General features: G+C 45.2%; 1 protein-coding gene across 1 annotated transcript in view; it reads left to right on the plus strand.

Annotated features, from left to right (window-relative positions):
- ALMS1 (ALMS1 centrosome and basal body associated protein) overlaps window positions 1-16,803 on the plus strand; it is a 108,740-nt gene that overhangs the window by 35,455 nt on the left and 56,482 nt on the right. The window contains exons 7-8 of the mRNA XM_063135695.1: window positions 10,962-12,738; window positions 14,927-15,061. Coding sequence (XP_062991765.1) covers window positions 10,962-12,738; window positions 14,927-15,061 — 1,912 coding nt within the window. The remainder of the gene's footprint in view (window positions 1-10,961; window positions 12,739-14,926; window positions 15,062-16,803) is intronic.

The raw sequence follows: 16,803 nt of genomic DNA on the forward strand, positions 1-16,803 counted from the left end.
AGGAGCTGGTGTTAAGAAGGAACTAACTCATTCTAATGCCCAGGAAAAGCAAGGATCACATTACAGGGTTTTCCTATTATCCATGATGGCAGGCTTTTCCCTGCCAGTTGGTCCCTGCTTTTCACCCAGGAGAGAGGTATCTCTTTGCTTTTGTTTTTTCCTTTACAAAAAAAATCCCCCTGAACTTGTTTACTTTCTCCTTTTTGCCTATTCTTTACACACACACCCTACTCCTCTATGGCTCTGACCAGCAAAAAGACAGCCTACAAATCTGTGAAAACCAAAGTTCAGTTGACCAGGCACATTAGTCTGGTCTGCAACCTTAACTGCCCTTAGCCTTCTCAAAGGAGCCACGTCCTTGATTCCTTTTTGGATGCTAATTTGGTCAGGCCTACTCTGAAGGAGCCAAGCAGTACGCAACAGCATGCAGGTTCAAGTCACCTGCTCCACATTGCTCCCTGTGACATCCACTGCTTCTGCCACACAGAAGAGTTCCCAACAGTGCCAGTGACCATCAAGATATCTGTGTCTATGAATCATACTATCCTTACTTGCACAACCTGGGAGCTGCTTCCTCCACTTTCCATCCCTGGAGAAGGCACAGCTAGACCTGGACCAGATAATTGCTTGACTTTTGAACCATGGTTTTCTGATCAACCAGATGAAAAGTAATTTCCACCTGACTCAGAGACTCCTATACCTGGGGCACTGGTGGATTCCTGCGTTGAGCAGGAGGTTGGACTCGATGGCTTTGTAGGCCCCTTCCAACTCTGCTATTCTATGATTCTATGGTAGACATCTCCCAGGACTAAAACGTCCTCTCTCTGGAGCAGATTCTCAAATTGCAGAAAGATGTATACAAGTTTTGCTCCAAGAGATACAGAGAAGTTACGTCTCTGTTGTTATGGCCCAAGGCCAAGAGTACCCCGAAACTGAGGTTTTTAGTGGCAGTGAATCTGAGTGGGAGCCGGAACCAATTCTTGGATTTCCATAAGTGGAATGCTTCACCTTAGATTCCGCACCATGTGCTCTCAATCCCATAAGGCACTGTTGCCCCCTGACTCTGAGGGGTAGAACAAAGGATATTTTTTAATATGAGAAACCAAATCTGAAGCATTTCAAACCCGTAGGTGCTTCCTTAGGATAATTTGACACAATGTAAGGTAGGGTGTGGACAGGGCTCCTGTATCTTTAACAGTTACATAGAAAAGAGAATTTCAGCAGGTGTCATTTGTATATATGGAGAACCTGGTGAAATTCCCTCTTCATCACCACAGTTAAAGGTGCAGGAGCTATGCTAGAGTGACTAGATTTAAAAGAGGGCAGGGCACCTGCAGCTTTAACTGTGGTGATGAAGACTGAATTTTATCAGGTTCTTCTTCGTGGTCTCTATGCATCACACATATGGGCTTTGCGCCTGCGCAGAGACCAGACCGGAACCTTCTCTAGCTGAGTGGAACGTTTTTGGCGGGAACCCCTCCCCCACGCTACTGCGCATGTCCATGGGGTTCCCGCCCTTCCCTCAGTTCTTCGTCGTCCGCCATCGTGCCTAGACCAAAAGACTGAACCTCTAGCGTTTCTCTGCTTAAATCTGTTTAAAAATATTTTCTACTTACCTTTTTCTTCAGCTTTCTTCAGCTTTCTTCTTTTTCGCCCTTTTTCTCTTTTCATCTATATAAAAAAAAAAAAAAAAAAAATTTATTATTATATTCTTGTAGATAGTTTATCTTAGCGACTACGGTCGCGACTGCCGCATGGCAGTAAAGGCCCCGTTCCGCAAGTGTGTCAAGTGCGGAGCCAAACTACCTCCTACGGACGGACACTCCCTCTGTGTCCTTTGTTTGGGCGAAGGCCATATTGTACAGGCGTGCCACCATTGCATGTCCTTTACGAAACAGACCAGAAAGAACAGGGCAGACCGCCTTCGCTCAATACTTTGGGAGAAAGCCCTCAAAGCTACAGAAGCTCCAATGGATAAAACGGCAACTGATAAGTCCGTTTCTGACCGAAGCACAGGGACGAATGTGCAAGCCAGAGCAATTGATAGGGCACAGATACCCCTGACGCCTGGCCGGTCTTTGGCAAGTTCTGCAGCCAAAAAGATTGCTAAAAAGGCCAGAACGCCAAAATCTTCCTCCGAAATGGAGAAGAAAAAGAAAAAGAAGAAGAAATCTGCGGAGAAAACCTCTCATGGCTCTCCCAGACTATCTGAGCCCCCTCGAGGGCAAACAACTCCTCCTACCGCTATTACGGTATCGAGGCATGTCTCGACCCCGAGACCTCAGTCGATACCGAGGAAGACGGTACCGACACACCCTCCTAGTCTATCGGAGGGTGAGTTACGAGACTCCGCATCAGCAGCTTCGGCTCGGGAGCCTACAAGACCTCAAACATCCCAGAATGTAATCCCTCTGCAGGTGTCGCCTAGACGAACACCGAGGCGTGATTGGGACAGAGTCTCCCGATATTCTGAGCCCCAAGACAGGCAGAGTTTCTATGATTGGGATCGATACCGTACCCAAAGATACTATGATACAGATCAAGCCTATCATTATCCGCAGGAGGAATGTTTTCCTCAACCTCCTCCTACCACTAGGGTCTGCCAATTACCGCTACGGCCTCCATCAGCATATCAATCTCCATCTCGACGTCGAAGCCACCCTTCGACACCAGCTGCTGCAGCTGCCACGGTACCGACGGAGCGGGATCCTATGCAACTGGTTACCGTATCATCCCCAGAGGGTGACTACCCATCTGATTCGGACTCAATACACACTGTAGCAGCATCGGTACCGTCACCTAATGATGACGTACATGGAGAGGACCCCTCATCACCTTCGGATGATATGGTGAGGTTTTCGGACCATATGTTAAGGATGGCCCGTGCACTCGGCTTAGACCTGGAACAAGCGGTCGAACCGGAGGTCGATCCCATCTACGATGTCTTTCAAACAAAGACTAGTCTGTCAATTGCGATCCCTTTTCCGCCGGCACTCAAACAGACAGCACAACTCGCATGGGAGACACCATCGGTAACACAACCAGCTTCAAAGAGATTAGAATCTCTTTATAGGATTCAAGAACGGGATGCTGGATTTTTAATTAAGCACCCAAAACCGAATTCCATTGTGGTTGAATCAGCCCAGGGTCATTCTCAAAGAGCTCATGCTGCTCCCGTTGACAAGGAGGGTAGAAAGTTGGATTTGGCAGGCAGAAAGATCTACGCGGCATCCTCCCTCGGTATCAAAGCTTCAACGTACGAAGCAACAATGGCACGGTACCAGCTCTTCCTCTGGGAGAAAGTGGGGTCACTATGTGACTACCTCCCAGAGGATAAAAGAGACTTAGCGAGGGTCTTCCAAACGGAGGCTTCGGCGATTGCGAGGCAACAATTGTCAACTGCGAGGCATCAAGTCGATTGCCACTCAAAGAATATGATGGGGGCCATTTCTTTGAGGAGGCATGCCTGGCTACGATCAGCCAACCTCCCTACCGAGACAAAAGCCAGAATCGAAAGCATGCCCTTCGATGGCGAAGGGTTGTTTAATTCAAAAACTGACGAGACCTTAGATTCCATCTATAAGGCTCGTACGACTGCTAAAAAGATGGGTTTTTCTGCCCCTCCTGTACAATACAAACCTAGAAGATGGACAAGGCCTCCCCCGCAACAACAATACCAGCAGCGGCCTCAATACCAGCAACCAAGGCAGCAGCAGCAACAACTTCAAAGGAAACGGCCTTATCAGAGTCGTTTCCAGCAGGAAAAACGTCAGCCCGACTTCTCTAAAAAGCAGCGGGTTTGACTCTTCGGCCCCAGATCCACTCCCTTTTGCGAACCGCCTAGCACCCCATTACCATCAATGGGAGTCAATAACATCAGACTCCTGGGTGCTCACTATCATCAACTCGGGCTATGCCATCGAGCTCGATGCCCTTCCTCCTTTTTCCGGCGTGAAAGTAACGACTCCATCCCCTCCTCTGCTACTCGAGGTACAGACCTTGCTATCGAAAGGAGCCATCTCTCCCGTACCTACAGAGGAAATCAACCAAGGTTTTTTCTCCCGTTACTTCACGGTCCCGAAGAAAGATGGAGGTCTTCGACCGATCATGGACTTAAGACAACTGAACGAGTTCATCACCCCGAAGAAGTTCCGTATGACAACGGTTACTTCAATTTTGCAGCTTCTACAAAAAGGAGTTTGGTTCGCAGTGGTGGATCTGAAGGATGCGTACTTCCATATCTCCATCAGGAAGTCGCATCAAGCTTACCTGCGGTTTTCGATCGGTGCATCCCAGTACCAGTTCACCGTTCTTCCGTTCGGGTTGGCCACGGCACCGAGAGTCTTCACGAAGGTCATGGCGGTGGTATGCGCCCACCTAAGGCAGAAAGGCATTTATGTTTATCCGTACCTGGACGATTGGCTTCTCGTAGCGGACAGCAGCGAGGCGCTCCAGTCGGATATACTAACCACCCTCAACCTGTTGGACTCGTTGGGGCTGTGGGTCAACCACGAAAAGTCCATTTTGACTCCGCAGCAGAGATTGGACTTCATAGGGGTAACCCTATCCTCTCGAGACGGGAGAGCATACTTACCTTCAACCAGGGCAAACACCTTGCAGCAGTTAGCCATCGACATCGAAAGTCGTCGGAAAGTATCGGCTTGGACAGTCCAGAGACTATTAGGCCTGATGGCAGCCACTACGGCAGTCATCAGGTTTGCAAGACTCAGAATGAGGGTATTGCAGGCCTGGTTTTTAAGGACTTTCGATCTCAGGCTCAATGCCCGACGAACTTACCTTTCGTTACCGAAGCAAGTCAGGGCATCGCTGAAATGGTGGTTCTCGATGTCGACTCTTCTCGAAGGCGTTCCATTCCAACAACAGGCGCCTTCGGTAACGATCACGACGGATGCATCCTTAGAAGGATGGGGAGCTCATTGCGACTCCCTTACTGCTCAAGGTCGTTGGCCTCGATCACGGAGAGAACAGCACATCAATCACCTCGAACTCATGGCTGTAGAAAATGCAATAAGAGCATTTGCACAGTTGATCGAGGGCAAGAATGTCTTGATCGCGACGGACAATACTACCGTGGTGGCATACATCAACAGGCAGGGTGGAACAAGATCGCACCCTCTGAACCGTTCTGCACTCAGGATATGGAACTGGTGCATAAAGAGAAGGACTTACCTGACTGCGATCCATGTAGCCGGCAAGGAAAACGTCATTGCGGACTCTCTCAGCAGATCCTTCCATGTCGACCACGAGTGGGAGCTCGACGTCGAAGTGCGGGAAAGCCTTTTTCGGTACTGGGGCCGCCCTGCTGTCGATGTCTTCGCTACCGAGAACAACGCGGTCTGCGCCAAGTTTTGCAGCAGGGCAGGAAAAGGAAAGCGCTCTCTAGGAGACGCTTTCACCAGGACTTGGAGAGGAAATCTCCTGTACATGTTTCCTCCCTTTCCACTTTTGACAAGAGTGATAGCCAAGATCCAGATGGACAACTCCGATTGCATCCTGATCACGCCGTGGTGGCCTCGACAGACGTGGTTCTCCCACGCTCTTCGGTTATCGAGAGGGGATTACATCAGGCTTCCGTCGATACCGAAGCTCCTGTCTCGACACCAGGGCAAGGTTCGACACGCAGATTTGTCGACCCTCAAGTTGACTGCATGGAGGATAGCAGCCACTCCTCCTCTGGGATCAGAGTTTTGACTGTGGACCACATTATATTAGCAGCACTAAAGCCTTCCACAAGAAAGGCTTATGCGGCAAAGTGGCAAAGATTTCAGAACTTTGCTTCAGAAGATGGTCAAATACCAGAATCTTGCCATTTGTCTTTCATCCTCAATTATTTATTGACACTCTTCCAGCAAGGACTTAAGCTCGCATCCATCAGGGTTCACCTTGCTGCGATTACATCTTTTCACCAAGGTATAGATGGGTTTACACCTTTTACCCATCCAACAACCAAGAAATTTCTGAAAGGTCTGAAGAACACGATACCGACTGTGAAGAGTATCGTGCCGCCATGGAGCCTGTCAGTTGTGCTGCAAGCACTGACACGCAAGCCCTTCGAGCCCATGGCTTCGACAGACCTTAGGCTACTTACTTTAAAGACTGTCTTTCTAGTAGCCATTACATCGGCAAGACGAGCAAGTGAGCTTAGAGCTCTTAGGATAGATGTCCCATACACTATCTTTCATAAGGATAAGGTTGTGCTACGCACAGATCCAGCCTTCCTACCTAAGGTAGTGTCAACTTTTCATCTGTCCCAGCACATTACTTTGCCTGCTTTCTTTCCTAATCCATCTACACCTCTTGAGTCTTCCTTGCATACTCTCGATGTAAGAAGGGCTCTTGCTTTTTACAAGGACAGAACGGACAATTTTAGGAAGACAAAACAGTTGTTTATTTGTTATGGGGAGCCTTCTAAGGGACTCCCTGTCTCCTGCCAACGACTGTCACGTTGGATAGTGGAGGCAATTGAATTGGCCTACTCTATTTCTAAAATGGAGTTAGTGAAACCTGTGACAGCTCATTCCACCAGAGCTGTTTCAACTTCGGTGGCCTTCACCAGAGGTGTTCCACTGACTGAAGTCTGTAGAGCTGCAACGTGGTCCACTCCATCCACGTTTGTCAAGCACTACAGTTTGGACACTCGTGCGAGGCAGGACTGCTCGTTTGGGAGGACAGTGCTCTCCGAGATCTTCAGATGATGCACCAACCCACCTCCAAAGGTATGTCAGCTTGCTACTCGCCCATATGTGTGATGCATAGAGACCACGAAGAAGAAATGCAGGTTGCTTACCTGTAACTGTAGTTCTTCGAGTGGTCATCTATGCATTCACACAACCCACCCACCATCCCCACTTGGTGGTGTGAGACTTACAAATGACACAGTTATGTGTGGAATGTACTTTATTAAAATTACACTCAGGTTTATGGGGGCACAATGTCGGACTCCTGTAAACTGAGGGAAGGGCGGGAACCCCATGGACATGCGCAGTAGCGTGGGGGAGGGGTTCCCGCCAAAAACGTTCCACTCAGCTAGAGAAGGTTCCGGTCTGGTCTCTGCGCAGGCGCAAAGCCCATATGTGTGAATGCATAGATGACCACTCGAAGAACTACAGTTACAGGTAAGCAACCTGCATTTCTCCATATATGCAAATGACACCTGCTGAAATTTCCTTTCCTGTGCAACTGTTAAAGATACAGGAGCCCTATCCTCCTTTTCATATGGTCACCTTATGTAAGGTATATTTAGGCTCATAGTTTTTTTAGGCTCATAGTTTTTTTTAAAGTTGTTATAGTGGTTTTAAATGTATGTGTATATTGTATGTTTTTGTGGTTTTTAATTTTTGTATATTGTTTTTAAGTGTTTTTATCTTTTGTAAACTGCCCAGAGAGCTTCAGCTATGGGGCGGTATACAGATGCAAATAATAATAATAACAACAACAACAACAACAACAACATCATTTATTTCATAACCCCCAATCTCCTATGCTCTGTTGAGGCTGGGTGTTATGAAGTAGATGATATACCTTATGCTGTGTCAAATGACTAAGAGTCTGAAATTAGTCAGATTTGGTTTACCGTATTAAAGAAATAGCCTTTGTTCTACCCCTTTACCTTTTGGGCACATCCATAAAAAGGACTACATTTTGAATACCAGGAATTTTGATTGGGACGTTCAACTTGCCTGTCAGCAGGCCATGATTGCATGGAGTCATGGAGTTCAGGAGAGTTGAAGATAAAGGAACGTGGTGTTGGTTGCATTGGCTAAATTAGCCCATGTAGACTCCACTGACTGGCATCTATTCAGTACAGTTTGCCTTGCTGCCCAAAACCCTGCACAACGAGATGAATCTGAGAAGCTGGGCTGGAGGCTGCCCTGTGAGTACTGTCGGCATTCCAGCATGCTGTTGGAATGCTAATTTGTCCTGTATGGGAAGTCCTGTTACTTTGAAATACGAAGTGTCTAGAGCAAACAAGACAGCTCTGAACTCAATCCCAGATATTGACATACTCTTGGGAAAACAGGATAAGCTCAACAGGCTGCCCAGAACAAGCTGCACTTGTGCCTCCTAGTCTCAAAATGAGTGACAGCCTTATTTGATCTCCTGACCTTTCGTTATGCATTTTTCAGGCATGCGTCTTGGGAGATTTTCTAGAATGCACAATTGACACCTTTATTCTGATTTCCCCCCTCCCCCAAAAGTTGCAATGATACATATCATCCAGGCACTCTCAAACCCATAAACGTTTTAAGTAATTGTGTGTAGGAGGAAGCGGCCCCACAAACGTCTTGGGTTTGTGGGGCAGACCCTGTGTGCCGAATCGCTCCTTAATGCAGACCGCATCTCTGCTTTGTGCTCTTGAATAACACACAGACAGAAATGCTTGTTGATTTTGTACCTGTTTGTCTTGTCTGTTTCCAGCATAAAATAACGATGACACTGCTTCAAGTGCTAACGCAAGGGTGAGATGACTAGAGTGTGGGTTTCCAGCATGTTTGAAGCCTTGAGTAATGCACCTGAATACTATCTGTTTTTCTCTTAATTGCTACCAAGCAGTTTCCACTGCAGGGAGGAAGCTGAGGTTGCTGATGCTGAGTTTTCTGCATGCATTTAAACGAGAGGTTTCGTGTTTACTCTCTGTTTGCTGTGTGGTCTTTGCTCTATGAAAAATATGTATTTTATTGTAACCTTTCTTTGTGAAACAGGCTGCTTTTTCCTTGTACCAGATAATTTACTTGATCAGATAAACTAGAGGATAACTCTTCAAGGTTACAGCATTGTTACCCTCCAAAGAAATGTTGACAGCTTCTGTATTATCTCTCTTTGGTCCACATAAGGGGCTTATTGCTAACTACATTAAGCTGAAATTTTTTTTTACATTGGCAGTCCTCAGACCAAACGCACATCAAAAGTGTGTTTGTTTCAGTTTAGCTGTGAACATTCATTGTAATGTTTTCTATTTTTCATTAGCAAGAAAGCTCTGTGGATTTAAAACCTTACAGTGTTATATTTCCCCATGCATTATTTACCGGGCATTTCAGTGAGTAAATTAAACTGGGTGATAATGGAGCTGTTTGAAACTTCCTTCAGATCTAGATTAGAAAGTACCTGCTTCTATGAAGCTATCTATAGGTGCTCCTGCAGTGAAACTTGATATCTGTGTTCATTGTCCTTTATTTTTAACACTTTTATGTACACACACACTGGAGTTCAGAGAAGGTTGTATGGAAGGGTTTTTTTCCCTTGGCCATATGAGAATGGTAGCATTCTGGGCTCCACAATTCAAGAAGGACGCAGACAAGCTGGAGCGTGTTCAGAGGAGGGCAACCAGGATGATCAGGGGTCTGGAAACAAAGCCCTATGAAGAGAGACTGAAAGAACTGGGCAGGTTTAGCCTGGAGAAGAGAAGATTCCAGCTGGACATCAGGAAAAACTTCCTGACTGTTAGAGCAGTACGACAATGGAATCCGTTACCTAGGGAGGTTGTGGGCTCTCCCACACTAGAGGCCTTCAAGAGGCAGCTGGACAACCATCTGTCAGGGATGCTTTAGCATGGATTCCTGCACTGAGCAGGGGGTTGGACTTGATGGCCTTGTAGGCCCCTTCCAACTCTGCTATTCTATGATTCTATATACAGACTGGTAGGAATTTTGCTGACCCTGATTTTGTCCTTTTGGTCATCCATGTTGTTTCTTCATATTCTAGCAAACAGCTCATATTGCTTCCAGCTCCTGCTTGTGGGAATCTCTCCGAAAAATTTATGGGAATGACCAGTGTTGACATTTTTTTAATGTGTACATCTCTATGAGAATACTTTCAAAAACACTGTTTTGAAGACAAAAATACATCAGCAGGCGATCTTCAATATGTTTGTACCTTCTGAAAAATTCTGTGTTAGTAAGAGCTATAATCTTCTCCCATACAAAAATAGAATTAAAGGTACACCATTTAATGAGAAAAGGAGTGATTTTAGGTGGGAAGGAAAAATGCAGTTTAGTTGATTTGGTGGTTAAATGCAGCCATGTAGATTTCATTTATATAGTAGGGAATGTACAACTAAATGTCACCTTTAACTGACATGTAATAAAGCTATTAAATAATTTTATTATCCTTATTATCAAAACTTCAACTTACCTTGTGCATGAGGGATATCAGCCCCTTCCATAAGTGCCATTCTAGAGGAACAGTGTAAAAAATAGTTAGATGGGCTCTGAAAACTTTTACTTCTAAGGTGCTTTATGACTGATTTTACATATTTTCTGCTGGCGTTTTTGATTTTTATGCTGATGTGTGCTAATTACTTGATATTTGGTTTTCATGTGCTATTGTTACTTTAGAACTTTGCAAGAAACCTTTAAAAGACTTTATATTTAAATATAAATATTTTTATATTATATGATTAAAATAAATAAATGAATACCCAGTATTCTCATAAGTGGTGGTAAGCAACATGGAAGGGAATGGTGTCGTCTTAACGTTTACACAAGTCATATTCTCTGATTTGGGTTGTTGGGCTCGTACATATATACCAGTAAATCAAGGTATCTGGTTCCACCTTGCCTGTCTCTGTCATCTATGGCGACATCTTGATATGATGTGCCCTTTTGGGTGGAAAAGTCTACAACCAAATTGGCCTGATTTCCACATGAGATTTATCTACTTCTCTTCTTTTTCTTCCTGTTAAATACTTAAAGTTTATTGGAGGTGGTTTTTGATTAGGAAACTTTCCTTGGCGAAAAAGCAATCTTGGTCTTACTGGTTTGGCTATCTTAAGGAGTCTTAAGACTCATTTATTTCAACTGCCCCCTCCCACCATCTATTATGGATGATAAAGTATTGAAATTACTTACGTTAATGTGCAAAGCTCCCATTCTACTTTAGGAGAGCTGTAATATTAAAATATGTGTATTGTGAAACTTCTGTTTCTCTTTGATTCTTAACAGGATCAGTTGTGGGGAAAAGGTTATGAAGTAATTTCTAGCCGCTGTCCAGTTCCAAAACCAGATACAGGACTCTCAAAAATTCCAAGCGCCAATGAGCTGCAAAAGGGCACTCAGACACAAAATTTCCAACTAGTTGAGTTTCCAGAGGTAAATGCATTTCAGGCTAGACCAGTATCTGGAACTGACTGCGCCCTTCCAAGTGATCCAGAGATTAAGCCGTTGAACAGTGTCCAAGGTCATATCTGCAATGAGCTTCAAACGCAGTCTGATAATCTCTTGCATTCCAGACAAAATGTTCGTGTCCCCCTGTGTAATGCCACAGATACTCATCTGATCGGGCTGACAGGGGCTTCTGAGTCACTTGTGGCAGGAGAAGTGAGTGTGTCGGCCCAGGCAAAGTTGAGTGTGGGCAACTCTCCTGCAGAAACTGCCAAGCAAATTACTTCCATCACTTTTGCATCCCGTAAAAGATCATCTTCTCCTTCCCGTGCGCCCTGCATTGGCATTTCAGAAGCTGTTTCTTGTGATCTAATACTTTTGGAAACTCCATCTAAAACCAGTGAAAAACTGGAGCCTAAAAAGCAACAGCTGGAAACTCATAAACCCTATGCTTCGGCAAGTCCAGCAGCCATTCGTAGACCAGATAAGAGTGTTGGATTTTCTTCAGGCAGAGATTACCATCAGCATGTGACCACAGTTGGCTGCAAGGATGAATCTCATCAAGAAAAGGTCACTGCGTCAGTGGAGAAATCCCAAACCACTTGTGTTGAGCAAACAGGCCACTTTATTACGGAGAACCATGACAAAAACCAGGCTTCTTCACAAATTCTTACCAGACTGAGAAGATATGACAAGCCTTTAGGTGATGTTTATGATAACAAATCTAATCCAGAAGGAATGGTGACTGTCCAGCTCCGTTCCATAGACCTGCCTCCACGAAAGACAGAAGATACCGGCTTCCAAGATGTCATGGGAAGCTCTGTTTATATTCCTAAGCCACTTTTTCCTAACGGCCAAGAGAGTATGTTGACCAAAGACAGTAAATTTACTTCCGATCCATATTTATGTAGACTCGGAGACGTGGACACTGAGAGCAGCAGTCTGTTACCATCTTTTCCCCCTCACCACATTTTAACAGTCATGCCAGTATCTCCAGTACCAACCAGGAAAGCTCTCTCTGGTGTCCATATTACTCTATCTCCAATGCGTATTGATTTGGATCTTCCAAGTCCAGTGGACACTACATCCGAAATGAGACAAATTGATGGGTCTAGGACCAGTCCTCAGCCAGCAACTTTAAATGCTCCAACTCCTTTGTTAGATGCTACTTCTAAATTAAAACCCATAGAAGTTTCCCCAAAGACTCAAGATTCTTCATACTTCCCTAGAGCACCATCATCAACAGATTCTCACTTTGGACATTCCCAAGTTCCAGTTGTAGCAAAACTAACCCCGCATCAAAGTCAGGAGCCACTGGAAAGCAGGCAGAATTTTCCAGTAACAAATCAACGAAGCACTAGAGTTCTGGCTTCGGGTGCACAGTGCCTAGAAAATAACTTAAAGACCACAGCTTCTTCTCAAACGGAAAGGATGTCGTCAGATGCCATCACTCAAATAACAATGGAAAGCCCTGAAAAAACAACCTATTCTGCAGAGATTTTTGTTAGCGCTGACAATGGTGATATAGATGGTCTGAGATCCCATCAGAAGAGTCATGAAATCCGTAGTACCACGACTCCTGCTGTGGAACAGATTCCCATTTTGAATCAACAGGCTGGTGAGAAATCTAATTTGTTACCCTTTGGTCTGAGCACCCACACACTAATGGGTAGGGTAGGATATTTATGACGATAACTTGCAGAATTCATGGTGGGCTTAAATAAAACTGTAAATGCTGATGGCTGCCTATCCAGACTTAAAAAGTTTCCTTTTTGAATGAGGGAAAAACTAAGTTTGGCCATTCCATTATTTCATATGGGCAAGAAGCTATTCAATGTAGCCAAGTGAGTGCCTCTTCAAAGATAAGTGAGTGCCTTTAGTTGCTCCCATCTTATTTTCCCATGAATGCCTCTGGGCCACACATGGGCCTCAGAGACATTCTTAGAACATAAGAAGAGCCATGCTGGATCAGACCAAAAGTCCATTTATTCTAGCATTCTGTTCACACAATCTGCCCACAGAAAAGCAGTAAGCAGGACATGAGTGCAACAGCACCCTCCTTCCCATGTTCTCCAGCGACATAGCCTTAGAATCATAGAATCATAGAATAGCAGAGTTGGAAGGGGCCTACAAGGCCATCGAGTCCAACCCCCTGCTCAATGCAGGAATCCACCCTAAAGCATCCCTGACAGATGGTTGTCCAGCTGCCTCTTGAAGGCCTTATGCTCCATGAATTTGTCCAGTCCGCTTTTAAAGCCATCCAAATTGGTGGTCATCACTAGACCTTGTGGAAGTGAATTTCATAGCTTAACCATGTGTTTAATCGAGGAAATGAAGTAGGCAGGCGGCTGTAGGCCGATGCTTTCATCTACAGCATGTCCATTTTGTGCTGCTGCCCAGGACAGTTTCTCAAATTGCCAAATGTGCCCCAAAAGTTTGCCTACCCCCATTCTATAATATCTCCTCTCAGTAGCAAAACCCATCTTGTCCTTGAGGGACAAGTGACGGTGGTTTCAGACAACCACACTTTTTTTCCAGTGTGCTGTAAATTTTGTAGTTGAACTGTATGAACCAAGTTCAGTAAGCAGCTGTGGGTTTGTTGTCTTCAGGGTTCAATATTCAGTGTGTAATAATTATTAGGTGGCTTCCATGGAGTCAAGCAACAAGATAAAAAGGAAGATCCCTGCATCTACCAGAAAGTTGTGCTGTCAGGTTTCTAAGGTATCTCATTTGGCAGCTATTCTTTCTTTTGCCAGGGTAATCAACAGACTCCGGTTACTTGGAGACCCATCAAGCACTTTTGCTCATCCTTAGAACTATGCTTCTACCTTTTTCAAGAATTTTTAGTTCTGTTTTCTTTCCAGAGGAGGGTATTCCAAGAGGCCCAGTTAATGCCCCATCCCCTCTCACCAGATGTGGTCAGTGTCACTTTTCCAAGCCTGGGACGTGAACCTCTGAAAACTATCCCTTTTGAATACTACCTAAAATTCTGGAAGTATGTCAAGTCAAATTCCTGTTCTTCCCTCTCTATATAGCTGTGGAGCAACAGATATGCAAGGGAACTTCAGTATGCCTTTTCACTCCTCTCCAGACTCTTAGCCAGGGTCCAAGCAGGATGGGCACTAATCATTCTGGAGGCTCCTTAGTAGTCAAGATATGTGCCCACTGATATGGGTATTCGAGGATTGACAACTCCTTGTTCGAGCAGAGTGAAGTTGTCTTGATGTTTGAGACGTCTTCACAGATGGTTCATCTAAAGGCCAACTCCACTTCAAGCAGGTTGTCAGAATTGGCATTCTAGTTGCTGACCCAGCATTCCACAGTTTCTGTTGATATAGTGATTCTTCACCCCAATTTCTGCTCTGTTCCAAAAGTCAATTCTCCTTTCCTTTGTCCAAGTTCCTGACATCCCGAAAGAGAAGATATGGGAGTGAGGGCACCAGGCTCCTGTAGCAGGAGAGCACATCTAGCAGAGTGTAAATGAACCAGTGTGGTATCATAGAATCATAGAATAGCAGAGTTGGAAGGGGCCTCCAAGGCCATCCAGTCCAACCCCCTGCTCAATGCAGGAATCCACCCTAAAGCATCCATGACAGATAGTTGTCCAGCTGCCTCTTGAATGCCTCTAGTGTGGGAACTTACCTGAAGGATAGTTTCTTTGGTTCCTGTGAGGAAGCAATAGGGGTCTTGAAAGGAGATGTGTTCTCTGTGTGATCTGCATTACAATAGTGCAGTCATAGGTCCTTACAATTGTATCACATTTGGTGCTAGAATCACTACTTTGTCTTCCCCCCTTTGTTTTCCAGTGTCTGCAGGTACACCATTGTTGCTACCATATAAACCACCTGGGAGTTCAGAGGTGTTCTACGCCCCTCGTCCAAAAGAAACGCTCAGACTCTCACGTGTCAGGTCAGAGACCACCGTGGAGAGCTCCCACTCAGGTATTTTAGATCGATCTGACCTTTATCAAACTGATATCTAAGCTGCTCAGAACCCTGAGTTTTATGTGCACAGCACTTGCCAAACCTGAGGAGCTGAGTTTGCATAAAACAAGAGAGCATCAGCAATTTGTTGTGCTACGCTTACATTTGTTGAAACAGAATGCAGCTGAGATAATCTAGATTTACACCGTTAGAAACTACCCTCTGATGTTTGCTACATTTAAGCTTTGGCTTTGGGTGTGAAATGACCTTTTATATTTGAAAGATGAGGCTTAAGAATTTAGTAGCATGAAAGATTCGTTTCTTGACAGTATGGGTGGGACCTAGATTTCTTTTATTTTCCTGGCTTTGGTTAGAACTGCTGCTTCATTCTAATTTATTCTCCCCTTTCAGCAGCCTTTCCTTATTCTTACTTCAATCTCATGTGTTTAACCTTTAGAACAGATGTTAGTGATATATTCTGGGAAGCAAATCAAGGCATAAATTAAAGATAAAGGCAATTGTTTGACTTGGCCGTATTTCTACAAGAGCACAGTAAACCTGCACTCTGCACATTCACAGAGGCATGTTTGCTTTTATTTCCACCTTACCACGTCCAGAGCTGAGCAATGAATAAAAATAGATTTCCTTCAAGAGTTAACCTTAGACTCTCCACTAGAATCTTAGTCTGGCTCAGCCTTTGCTGTCTATATTAAGCTTCCTTATAGTGAGTCAAATCATTTGCCCCATATTGTGTGCTCTGACCAGCAGCTGCAGTTTTCCAAGGCCTTTGGTCTTTCCCAGCTATGCTAAATGAGAACCTTGAAGTGGAGATGACGGGGATTCAGCCTGTGCTCTGCTTCCAGCTAATGTGGCATAGTAGCTATCCATGGCTACTGGTCATGATGACTGTATGATGGCTGTATAATATCTCCAGTGTCAGAGGCAGTTTGGGTTTCAATACCAGTTACTGGGGAAAACGTCTGGGCTCTTGCACTCACGCCAGAGTGCAGGACACGGAATAATGGGCTCAAGTTAAAGGAAGCCAGAGTCCAGCTGGACATCAGGAAAAACTTCCTGACTGTTAGAGCAGTACGACAGTGGAACCAGTTATCTAGGGAGGTGGTGGGCTCTCCCACACTAGAGGCCTTCAAGAGGCAGCTGGACAACCCTCTGTCAGGGATGCTTTAGGGTGGATTCCTGCACTGAGCAGGGGGATGGACTCGATGGCCTCAGAGGCCCCTTCCAACTCTGCTATTCTATGATTCTATGCCCTACTTGTGGGCTTCTCACAGGCAGCTGGTTGGCAGCTGTGTGAACAGAATGCTGGACTAGATGGCTCTTTTGTGGTTCTTGTGTTCCCTGATATAAAATGCTGCTTACACTAATTTAGATAATGATCGGTTTGAGGGGGGGAAAGACAAGTGATTGTGTGTGTGTGTCTGTGTGTGTGTTTGTGTGTATGTGTGTATGTATGTATGTGAGAGGGAAAGAAGAGGGCTGGGCAGAAGAAAGAGAAACTAAAGCAGGTGGCCTTGCCTGCTTTTGGCTTTGGCCTCTGGTGGCATGTGGCCTCCAAAAGATCAATTCTCTGTTCAACAGGACAGACATGGGGGTGGGGACGGAGTGTGAAAGGCCAGAGAGGAGAAGATTGCAGTAGTCTAGATAAGAGATGATCAGGACATAGGCCAGCATGCCTCAGACTACGCCCTAAAGCTTTCTCCTGTTATGGATCCTTTTCAATAACTTGCTTCAGTGTCTGA

The sequence above is a fragment of the Elgaria multicarinata genome, chromosome 10, assembly GCF_023053635.1.
Source record: "Elgaria multicarinata webbii isolate HBS135686 ecotype San Diego chromosome 10, rElgMul1.1.pri, whole genome shotgun sequence".
Lineage (NCBI taxonomy): Eukaryota > Metazoa > Chordata > Lepidosauria > Squamata > Anguidae > Elgaria > Elgaria multicarinata.